The following is a 13,033-nucleotide window of genomic DNA, read 5'->3' on the forward strand; positions in this document are numbered from 1 at the left end:
GACTCCAACATTATCAGATCTTATATTTCTATCGTCTAAGGCACTTTGTACCGTATCAATCCACCTATATCTTGGTCTTCCTCTGGGTCGTTTTCCTGCCAACCTGGCAGAGAACACTTGTTTTGCTAATCTTTCCTCTCTCATTCTATTTAAGTGACCATACCATCTGAGATTAGCTCTGCTAACGCATTCCTGGATGCTGACAATGTCAAGTTCTTTCCTAATATCCTCATTTTTAATATGATATTGCCATTGATGCCATCTGTTCACGCCTCTAATCTTTCTCAGGACTCTCATATCTGCGGTCTCTAGTCTTTGGTCAAGTGTTTTACTTCTGACCCAGCTCTCAGATCCATAAGTTAAAATTGGTTTGAACACAGTCTTGTATACAGCTAATTTAGTGTTCCGACTAATTTCTTTCTTATTCCATATGAATTTATTCAATTGACTTCCCACGATACCAGCTTTGCTGATTCTGTTGTCTATTTCTATATTTAGTTTACCATCTTCAGTAAAAATTGTGCCTAAGTAGCTGAAATGTTTTACTTGTTCCACAGGTTCTCCATTCACAACACAGTTGACATTTTCAATGATTCTGCCTATTTTCATTGTCTTTGTCTTTTTATTGCAGACTTGTAGCGGATTTATTTAGAAGTATAACATCATCCGCATAAAGCAAAGAGCTGACATTAACATCTCCAATTTTGATATTAGGTTTAATACCACATTCCTTGATAATGTGATCCATATAGATAATGAATGACAGAGGGGATAATATACATCCTTGTCTCACACCAGATTTAACATTAAACCATCTTCCTGTACTTCCTTCAATTCTAACTGCTGACTCACAACTCAAATAAAGACTAAGTATTGCTTGATATAATGCCCCATTGACACCATATAACTGCAGCGTATTGAATAGCTTCTCTCTTGGCACCTTGTCATATGCCTTTTCCAAATCGACAAAACTTAAATACAGATCTTTGTTATATTCCCATGCTTTCTCGACTATTTGTCGTAAAGTGAAGATCTGATCCTGACAGCCTCTATTTGGCCTGAATCCAGCTTGTTCTTCACCAAGCTTTTCTTCCACAATTCTTCTCAACCGTTTCTCAAGTATACTTGCATAGATCTTGCCAGGAACACTCAGTAGGGAAATACCTCTGTAATTCTCACATTCAGTTTTAATTCCCTTTTTATATATGGGTACTATGAGAGCTCTACTCCAATCATCGGGAATTCGTCCCTCTGTCCAGGCTTTCTGAACTATGCAGTGCAGCCACTGTAAGACTCTTATACCACCATACTTCAGCATTTCTGGTCGAATATCATCTACTCCTGCTGCCTTTCCACATTTCAAACCTTTGATGGCTTTTTCTACTTCAAGTATGGATATGTATTCCTGACTGCATGCCTGGTCAGTGTTTTTTTATCACTGTGCTGTCATCACTGCTTGTTTCATTAGGTTTCCTATAGTACATTAGGAAAATAAATGATTTGTGTTTAAACTTACATTTCATGAACACTGTACATCACCAATTATAGACATTTTGGTGACTTTTTTTTGACTGAAAACTTCAGATAATAGCTACAACAACTAACATATATATTGTAACTGTCTCAATTGTCCTTTGACTCCTATCACAAACATGTTACTTGGACCTTTATATACTCAGATGTTCCATTTCAAAAAATGCTGTATCCAGAATCTTTTTTTTTATGATCTTCTGCAGCTATTGGTTTCTTTAATTTTCCCATTCTTTAATGTTCATCTGCTGTCTAAATTTTTCCCATAATTCTGAAAATTACCTTGCCCTCTTAGACTTCTTGTTCCTGAAACTTTGTTTACTACATCTAACTATCCAATGCTAGTCAGAATGTAATTTTTGCATTCTGACTAGATTTCCATTTCCCATTACACTGCCCATTCTGGAAGCATCATGGAAGTATACACTGTGTAAGTATTGATCAAATTGAAATTGCCCATCTAACAACCAGAATATCTGGTAACCCTCTTCACTCTTCTAACACTCTTTGATATTTCCTAACCAATTATCCAAGAAGACTACCTTCCCGGTAATGTGGCCCATAATCCAAGTCTTTTCTTCTATGAAATGTTCTTTTCTCACCGACTTCCAACTTTGTATTCTCTAGCCCTTCATTGCCATCAAACAGGATAACCATCAGGACTTCCTCTTTTAGGAGGAGCCTCCATAGCTCTGTTGGTAATGACACGGCTCTTTAGTTGGAAAAACACTGGAGTTTAAAGATGAGTTATCTACTCTCATATGGTAATTGCATATTTTTCATCCTGGATAACATGGTTTGAGAATATGTGCAGTTAACATAGTACATTATGCAGATAGGATTAACAGTCCTAGAAAAGCATTAGATTTATGTGAAACCAAGTTAGATGGATGTGAAAGACTGTTGAGGTGTTAGCTCAGTGGTCTCTCACATCCAGGTTTAGCTCAATGGTATCTCTCTCTCTCTCTTACCTGGCTGTGAGGCCATTGAGCTAACACCTCAAAGGAAACGTGAAGTAGGTTTTTGTACTTAAGCCAACTATTATTTAGCTGAAGACAGTTTATATATTAAAACATTTAAAGAACAAATTAATTGGAAAGAAATTTTTGTACATCAACCTTCAGAGGTTTTAAACTAGCTTAACATAGGACATTGACTTGGAGCTTGTGTTTTTATGCATGTTAAACATTGACAGATATGTTTTTAACCATAAACTGAACCAAAAAAAGGCAGAGGTAATTGTATTTACGTTGATTAGCTGGGTATGTAACTAATCAAGCAATCTGATTAGCAAATTTCATTATTAGACTACATTTTGTAATGAACCAAAAAAACTTATAAGCAATTTTGTAAATATTACATTAAGATTTTTGTGATTTCTATGTGTTGACATTTTTTTTTTAACATTTCAGACTCCAATTTTCTATGCTGTAATAAACAACCATCCATTAATGGTCAGTTATTTATTGGAGTGTGGTGCAAATCATAGTCATAGAGATTCATTTGGGAATACCTTGCTTCATTATGCAGCAGCTCGTCCAGATTCTCTGCGGCTCATTAAAACACTGTGCTCTGTAATAGAAAATATAAATGCAAAGAATAAAGAAGGTAATTTAATTATATTGATTTTTAGTAAGCGATGCAAAATGCAAAGCATTATTTTTAACAGCTAGTTATTTATTACTCTCAGGGGACCCTGTAACCCCTAGAGAGCGCGTCCCCTGGGTGGCAGATAGGGGAGCCCACCATGTGTGTGTGTGCATGCGTGTGTGTGTATACAGGGTGTTCGGGATAAATTTGACATATTTATAATTAATTATATTTTTCCGTAAGTTACATGTATTAACACACACTTCTCTTCATTTAAAAGTTTGGACCCTTCTTCATTCATATACAAGATGTCAGAAAGGATGGATAGCTGGATGGGTTCCAGCTATCCACCCACCTGAATCATGGAAGAGAATAACTTGTATCATGATGATTCGTGCCCGCCATCAAAATAAGGATATTACGACTGCTGCCCAATGCTCCCTGAATACAGTAAAAACAATCAGGCATGAACTAGAGACTTGCAATGGTGACTACGAGGATGTAGCAAGAAGAAAGATCCCTAGCAGACGATCTGATTGCGTTCGTACAGCAGAATTCCTCGCAAATCTGCAGGAACAGGTGTTGAAGAACCCTGGCATTGGAATTCGGGCTTTGTTCGTGGAGTTGCTAACTGTAGTCAAGCCCTGGATAACAAGGGTAGCCAATGGTAGGCCGTATGTATGGCAGCAGGATTCGGCCCCTTGAAACACCTCTGGGAAAAGTCAAAAATGGTTGTCTGAAAATTTCTACGACTTCACCAGTCCAAATGTTTGGCCTCCAAACTCCCCAGACCTTAACCCCATGGATTATTTTGTATGGGGCGCAGTTGAAAAAGACACCAATCGCACTTCCAGTAATACAAAAGCCCAGTTAATGGATAAAATTAAAACAGTTTTTGCGGCCCTTCCCAGGGAGACTGTAGCATCAGCTTGTCCGAGGTTCCGAAGCAGAATTGAAGCTGTGATCGATGCTAATGGTGGTTATTTTGAGTAAATCTTGTTGATAGTATTGTAATTAACTCTGCCTGTAATGTTTTTTTGTCAATTCATTAAATTTAATAGATACAAAGAAGATTTTCTTTTTCCTTACGAAACTGTCAAATTTATCCCGAACACCCTGTGTATATATATATATATATATATATGGTGGGGTGGTCCGAATATACTGAATAAGGACTCGTGGACCAACAGGGCCATAAGGAGCAATCACCTCGATTGTAACGGAAGCGGCACTCCCATGGACCCCTAGCTAGATCTATCCTCTCCTTCTTCTACTTTGAGGAAGATCCACTTACTTTAATCTTTCCTATAAGGCCTTATCAGCCAACTCTTCTTACTTTATGACCCTTATGCTATTAGAGTACTCGTGGGCCATGGGGTCCTTTCATTTCTGGCCTTACAACTATGCCCTCTCTATAAACCTTACTATATTTCTTCTATAATCTACTCTTTCCCCTTCAATATACCCTATTCCTCCTATAGGTTTAAATTCAGAAGAAGGCTAGTTCAGAAGCCTTAAGGGAGCAGCCCTACCACTGAACTATTCCATCGTCAGGCTAGTCCCCTGACATGGAGAGCATAATCCTACTTGTAAGCTGATAGAAAGAGATAAGCGGATTGAATCTATGGGAAACGACCCTGGAATGGAAAAGGTAAAACGAAAATGGAAACGACAAAATATAATACACATAGCAAACTGGAATGTAAGAGGAATATCATATAAAGAAATAGAATTAGACCAGTTATTAAATGAAAGAAATTTTAAAGTAGCAGTAATCACTGAAACAAAAAAGAAATTAAAAGGAGCTATGAGAACTGAAAATTTTAATGTGATATACAGTGGAGTCGAGAGAGACCAAAGAGCACAAGCAGGAGTCATGATTTGGATTCATAACTCCCTTTCAAAACAGTTAAAACATTATAAATTATGGAATGAAAGAATAATAGAAGCTAGAATAAAAATAGATAGAGGCTATTTAACAATAATTGGTTTATATGCCCTAGAAGAAGGAAGAGAACAGGATAATATTGATTTTTATAATCAGCTACAAAACAGATATAATAAAATAAATAAAAATGATTACATAATTTTAGTAGGAGACTTAAATGCAAGAATTGGAAACAAGAAAATTAATAATAATATAGGAATACATGGAGAACACACTCTAAACTGGAATGGTAAAAAATTGATTGACTTTGTAGTTTATAATAACCTAAAAATAATGAATTCCTTCTATAAACATAAAGACATACATAAATATACTTGGGCAGCAATAGGATGGAAATCAATATTAGATTACTTCATATTAAATGAAAAGACATCAAAATTTTCACTAGATGTTAGAGTTCACAGAGGATATGAAATAAGCAGTGACCACTTCCTTGTTAAAATAAAATTAAGATTACCACCTAAATGGCTACAAGTAGCAAGAACAGAAAGAAAAATTGAAACATTTGTTTATAAAACTAGACTATTGAATGACACAAATGTACAATGGCTATATGAACAAAGAATTAACCAATATCTAGATAAAATAAAACAAAATGAAGATATAGAATGGCTTAATATAAAAACGATACTAAATGCAGCAGCAAATGAAAGCTTAGGAAAGACCAAAAAATTCAATAAAAGAAAAAAACTGAAGATCTGGGATGATACAATCAAAGAAATAATCAAAAAGAAAAAAGAAGCCTATCACAAATGGTTAAGCAGTAAAAGATTAGAAGATGAAATAGAATATAAAAGAATAAGAGCCATAGCTAAAAGAGAAGTCAGAAAAAGACATAGAGAATCATGGAATAAATTTGTTTCTAATTTAGAACATGATTTATATAAAATAAGACCCAATGTATATAAGATTTTGGAACACCTAAATGCAGATACCAAAGAAAACATAAAATTAAACACTGAATTGAAATTAGAAGAATTTCTAAATTACTACACAGAACTGTGTTCAGACAAATATTTTAGAAAAGACAACCGGCAAACAATTAACAAAAATGAAAAGGAAATAACTAAAGAAGAATTAGAAATCACCCTGAAAGAAAGAAGAAACGGAAAATCACCTGGAGAAGATAAGCTAGATTCAGAACCATATAAATACGCAGGAACAAGATTCAAAGAAAGACTCTTATTATTTTTAAATAAAATTTACTCAACTGGTATCCCCCCAATAGAATGGAAAAAAGCAATTGTGAGTCCTATCTTTAAGAAAGGTAATAGAGATGACCCTAAAAACTATAGAGGTATCAGTATACTAAATTCCTGTTACAAAATATATAGCAGAATCTTAAATAACAAACTAATGAAATATTCCGAAAACTTTATTCTAGAGGTACAGAATGGATTTAGAAAAGGACGATCATGTATAGACCCAGCCTTTTGCCTAAAATTAATAATAGAAAAAAGAAGAGAATATATTTTAGAAACACATATTGCATTTATTGACTTTGAAAAAGCATTTGACAAAGTTAAAAGAAACATATTATTTAACATATTAAAAGAAAGACAAATACCAAATAATATCCTAAAAGCTATCACAAGTATATATGAAAATAATCGAATACAAATAAGATTAAATCACGAGCTATCATATACAAGAGAGATAAACCAAGGGGTCCGACAGGGATGTCCCCTCTCAGTAACTCTTTTTAATATCTACTTAAATGAAATAATAATAAAATGGAGTAAAAATTTACATCAAGGAATTAAACTTTCACCTACAGTTAACTTAAACACTCTCCTCTTTGCAGACAACCAAATAATAATTGCAAATTCTGAAGATAATTTACAGAAAGCTATTTAAATCTAAATGAGATATCCAAAGATTATGGTATGATAATATCAACGGAAAAATCAAAAACTATGGCCTTTAAAGGACAAAATCCAGCAAGAACTAAAATAGTAATAGATAACAAGATCTTAGAACAGGTGAATTCATTTAAGTACCTAGGATGTATGATCACATATGAAAATGAAAAAGATATAAACGTAAAAATTGCAAAATATTTAAAAATAGCAGGTGTCAAAAAAAAAAGAGGGTCAAAGGGAGATGAGATTAAATAATTCTTAAAAACTATTTCTTTGATGATTACATAAGATAAGAATCTCCCAAACTTGTGGGAGAGGGAGACATTATTTAGATTCAGATTTGGCCGATGTAAAAGGGCTTCGCAACTTTCTTTGAAAATGCATTCATATTTAAACTTGCATCTATAGAGAAGACAAGCTTAACCAACTGGATATTGTTTTTAGTGTCAATACTATGTGGTGCCAGACCAGACTTTTGAGGTTTCATGTATTTGATATAATATTGATGTTCATTCATTTGTTTTTCCATAGAACGGCTGTTTGTCCAAATTATGTTAAATTTACAGTATCTGGTAAATGCCAGCTAATGATAGAGGTGTCAGTTTGTCTTTTGTAGATGGCAACAGGTGAGTAATTTTGTTGATATGAAAATATATGGGAATGAGATGATACTACTTCAGTGGGATAAAGCTTGTCTTCAACATAGATGCAAGTTTAAATATGAACTCCTTTTCAAAGAAAGTTGCAAAGCCCTTTTACATCGGCCAAATCTGAATCTAAATAATTCTCTCCCTCTCTCAAAAGTTTGGGAGATTCTTATCTTATGTAACCATCAAAGAAATAGTTTTTAAGAATTATTTAATAATATTTTATTGATTTCTAGCATGCTACAACAGTTTTTAATTGGTAATCCACTGACTGTTATGTACTTTGTATTCCATTCCTTTGAATTACTTGTTGTCTTACACTGATGATGTACTGTTAATTTCAGTATGAAATATTTGTACCTTTATTTCAATAAAGTTAATTACTGTGGTTATCTTGTGAGTTATTATTTATAGTTATGTCACAGGTACCTTTAAAGATTAATATTTATTAACTTATTTGCTTATATTTTGCTGGTATTATATCGAGTATCTTCAGAGCACAAAAGCAGTTTGTCACAATATGCGATATAACAGTGTTGTTTAAACAGTTATACCAACAACAAGTGTTGTTGTTGGTATAACAGACTAGTTTTAAAAAATTGTAATGGACAACATAAGGAACTAAAGTCCTAATTAGGCACCATCTATGTTGGAAAAAGAGAGAAAACAAATATTAATTAGATCTTAAAATGACTGTCTCCCAGATTTTTGGTAAACTTATACAGCCATATTGAAAGTTTATTTTCCACTTGGTTAGACTATAATAAATTTAGTTTAATCCTTTATCCACGTGTGAGCAAACAAAGTTTGCACCTGAAAATATCTTCAGGACTGGGGTAAGGTATCATGAAGTAGTACTTTTTGAGGTTTGGAGTATGTTTTAAAGCTTCTGTTGATTCTGAAAACAATCTCTCTGATTTATAATGATTTCTGTGTAGCATTTTTGTTTTCTTCCAATTGATCCTGTGTTGTTCCTTACAATTTTTTAAAAACTAGTCCCACTGTTATACCATTTTGTTGTTTCGCTTGCTGTGACAAACTGTCTTTGTGCTCTGAAGATGCTGGATATAATATCAGTGAAATATCAGCAAATAAGTTAATAAATATTATTTTCACTAAGATGAAAAGCCAAACGGCTATTTTTCTGGCGAGGTTGATAAGTTAAGGGGATAAAAATCCCTTATTGTCCCCATAAAACAATAATGGATTTTTATCCCCTTAACTTAAAATATTATTTTCTTATTATTCTATGTTGTCATCAATACTGTGAAAATAAATAACATGTACTCTGAACACATAAGCCCTTCCATGTATTTGCATATAAATTAATTCTTTTATTGGCTTGTTTTTTTTTATATCTATTATTTAATTTGCCATCTGCACTTAAAATTGTTCTTAAATAGCTGATATATTTTACTTGTTTTAAAAGCTCCATTGAGTTGGTTCCTTTGGTCCTGCCATTTTCATACTCTGTCTTTTTATTGCTGATTATCATACTAAATTTGCTGGTAGCATTTCAATTTAGTTAAAGATCCTGTAGTGAATTTATGTAGAAATATACTTGCATAAAGTAAAACTAAATATTTCTTAGTTTGATAATGGGCTTTCTGTCACTTTCCTTTATGGTGCAACTTATATAGATGATAAATAATAGTGGCTAAAAAACAAGCATTGGACTATTTTTCATCAAACATCTTCCTGTACATCTTTCAGTTCTAACTGTTGACTTACAACTTAAGTATAGGCTATATGTTGCTTGTATAATGTACCAATTTATGTTATATAATTCTCATTTTGAACAGCTTTTCTCATCACTTTATTATGCTTTTCCTAACCTACAAAACTTGATTACTGATCATTCTAATACATAGTAATTTCTTGATTATTTATCTTAAAGTTAATCATGAGGATATAAAAGAAAAGGCAATCAGAGATGCTAGAACATCAGCATGAATAGTTTGTTTCAAAAAATGAATCATGGTGCATGACAGAAAAGATTCAGGGATAATCAGAATCCATAATCTTTTATTTTAGATTATTCATTTTACCTGATTTTTTTCTCTTTGCTTTCTTATACAACTTTGTATAATTTCTGATTTTCTTTCTTATTATATAATTCTTATACAATTTTGTATGATTGCTTTTTTGTGATAGGTTCAACACCTATGCACATAGCATTATGCAGCCGAATGAAAAATATCACTACAGACCAAATGTGTATAGAAGTTATATCTGAACTTAACAAATCTGGTGGAAGTGTAAAGTATCAGGTAAGAATTTGTGATTGATTGCTTTTATTTATAAAAATGTCATTGTCTTATTGACAATGGCTGATCAATTGCCATCTGCACTTTTAAGAAGTCTTCCTTGCTTGTTGTAATAAGTCTTGAATTGGTTGGAAAATGCTGAAAAATTCTAATGGTAGATATTTTTTGCTCTACCATTTATATTACACTTAAATTTTGGTATTACTTAATGTTTCTGTAGTGGCAGTAGTTTATCCTTGTGAACAGTATTTTCTGCTGAGTTGAACAGTTTTAGACTTGTTATTGAAGGTTGCATAAATCAATAAAATATGGTGGGATAATCAGATTCACATCAAATTTATATCTGTGAAGATACTGGAAACAGTTTCCCATTGGTGTAACTTGAAACTGTTTTAGGTAGTGGCTTACTATAATGTCAGGCAAATATATGTTTGCAGATGTTCTTTCTGCATTATAATTAAGAGCACCTTGGATTGAAGTCACTGCTCTTAGTATACAAATGGTATTCATGAAGATATGTATTTATTTTAAGTAAGTATATTGCCTGAAATGTAGAAGTGAATCAAGCAGAGATTTGCTAATGCTTATAAACTTGCAAAGGATTATTTAATTGATGATTAGAAAAATAAAAGCATTAAATAGGTGAAGGAAGCATCTTATTTTGAAAATCTTGATAATTAATCATAATTTTTAGGTATAATGGAAACAACAATGGAGTGCAGCCTTTTCTTAACTGTTAAATTATAACAGTATAATGCTGAATGAAATACTTCTGGTGTAGATGTATGAACCATACTGAATAACTAGTAATATCTGCTTGAAATTCTTTTCCCAAGTAATAACTTTTCTGCAGTATAGAAGTTTGTAATAATTGTATTCATCCTAAAGGTGGCTAAAAATAATGCCCCATCATGTATATGTTAATTGCACAAATCATTAAAACACTAAATGCTAAAGTTTTAAAAGAGGTAAACCGTGAGTAGACATAACTATACATAAAAATATAACGGAAAAACTCACGTAGAAAAATTATTTAATGGTATAATTTTCGCCCGTGTGTCACAGGCATCTTCAGTACAATTAGGCACAAAAAATTAAACATTAACTGACAATTCCAAAAAGCGCCACCTAAGTAGCTGGTGTAGGATAACTAAAAAGGTCAATAACTTTCCTAAAAAAAAAAAAAAAAAAAAAAATTAATACAATAAAAAGTTAGGAAAGATTAGCTGATTTGTAAAGTACTATCTCCCATAAAGGGGATAGACGTAAGCCGTCGGATCTGTTTAAGTTAGGAGAATGAAGTAGAGTTTCACATGCTTCTTTATAAAGGCGTTCCATGAGAAACTGACTTTTGTGAAGAACTCTTGTCTTTTTCCAATGAACTCTGTGTCTAGTGAAGATGGCATGTTCTGCAAGTCCAGACTTTTCAGGTTTAAAGTATTCAATATAAGATTGGTGTTCTTCTAGCCGAATGGAGGCAGATCTTCCCGTTTGTCCGAAATAACATAATCCACAAGAGCACGGAATCTGGTAGACACTTGGATGATTGAGATGTGGAAGCTTGTTCTTTGGAGAAGCAAGAAAGGTGGAGATTTTTCTAAACGGTCGAAAGGCAACAAAAATATTCAGTGGTTTTAAAATTTTTGCTATACGTTCACTGATGCCTTGTATATAAGGGATGGTAATGCGCGTTATTTCCTCTGTGTTTGAAGAGGGAGACATATTGAATCTACTCAAAGTTCTTTTAATGAAGCAATTCTTATAGCCATTAGATAGAAAGGAAGAAGTTATATATCGTATTTCTTTCTGTAAAAGATCGTCTGTAGAACAAAAGGAGTGGGCCCGATGAACCAGTGTTTTAATAGTTCCTGCCTTTTGACTGGGATGGTGATGAGATTCCGCATGGATATAATGGCCTGTATGAGTCTTCTTTCTATAAACTGAGAAATGTAGGTTATCATCTGGTTGGCGAAGAATTAGAAGATCTAAAAAGGCTAACTGCTTATTCGATTCTACTTCTAGGGTAAACTTGATCCTAGGATGAAATGCGTTTAACTTATTGAGAAATTGTTGAAGTTCATCAGAAGAGCCATTCCATACAGCAAAAATGTCATCGACATATCTGAACCAATGAGTAGGTCTGGGAGAAATATTGTCAAAGATACGTTGTTCAAAATGTTCCATAAAGAAATTGGAGATAGCAGGAGAGAGAGGATTACCCATTGCTGTTCCTTCAATTTGTTGATATAACTTATTTTTAAAAGAAAAATAACCAGAATTTATTACAAAATCAAATAAGTTTACAATGTCTGAAGGAAATTCCTGTTGTAGTAATTCAATACTTTCCGAAAGAGGCACATTTGTAAATAAAGAAACAACATCTAAACTGATCATGATATCAGAAACGTCCAAATGAAGATCTGAAATTTTATTTTTAAAATCCAAAGTATTTTTTATATAAGTATCAGTTCTTCTAGTTGAAGAGGAATTCTCTTCAACTAGAAGATATATAATTCTTATAGATATATTATCTATAATTCTCTTATAGATAATGTATCTACATGGAATGAAGATCAAAAGAAAAAACTTAAAACCTTCTTCGGTCGTCCACCTAGATTGTATGGTCTTCCAAACGTTCATAAACCAGGCATTCCGTTAAGACCAGTCGTAGATTGTATAGGTTGCCCAACTTACAAAATCTCAAAATTTTTATCTAATTTACTCTCCTCTTCAACTAGAAGAACTGATACTTATATAAAAAATACTTTGGATTTTAAAAATAAAATTTCAGATCTTCATTTGGACGTTTCTGATATCATGATCAGTTTAGATGTTGTTTCTTTATTTACAAATGTGCCTCTTTCGGAAAGTATTGAATTACTACAACAGGAATTTCCTTCAGACATTGTAAACTTATTTGATTTTGTAATAAATTCTGGTTATTTTTCTTTTAAAAATAAGTTATATCAACAAATTGAAGGAACAGCAATGGGTAATCCTCTCTCTCCTGCTATCTCCAATTTCTTTATGGAACATTTTGAACAACGTATCTTTGACAATATTTCTCCCAGACCTACTCATTGGTTCAGATATGTCGATGACATTTTTGCTGTATGGAATGGCTCTTCTGATGAACTTCAACAATTTCTCAATAAGTTAAACGCATTTCATCCTAGGATCAAGTTTACC

General features: G+C 32.9%; 1 protein-coding gene across 2 annotated transcripts in view; it reads left to right on the forward strand.

Moving 5' to 3' along the window:
* LOC150108227 (uncharacterized) overlaps positions 1 to 13,033 on the forward strand; it is an 84,458-nt gene that overhangs the window by 47,342 nt on the left and 24,083 nt on the right. For both annotated transcript variants that reach the window (XM_090415679.1, XM_090415680.1), the window contains exons 5-6: positions 2,943 to 3,138; positions 9,732 to 9,847. In XM_090415679.1, coding sequence (XP_090271805.1) covers positions 2,943 to 3,138; positions 9,732 to 9,847 — 312 coding nt within the window. The remainder of the gene's footprint in view (positions 1 to 2,942; positions 3,139 to 9,731; positions 9,848 to 13,033) is intronic.

This window comes from Typopeltis vanoorti, chromosome 3 (assembly GCF_054136105.1).
Source record: "Typopeltis vanoorti isolate ZY-2024b chromosome 3, IOZ_Tvanoo_1.0, whole genome shotgun sequence".
NCBI lineage: Eukaryota > Metazoa > Arthropoda > Arachnida > Uropygi > Thelyphonidae > Typopeltis > Typopeltis vanoorti.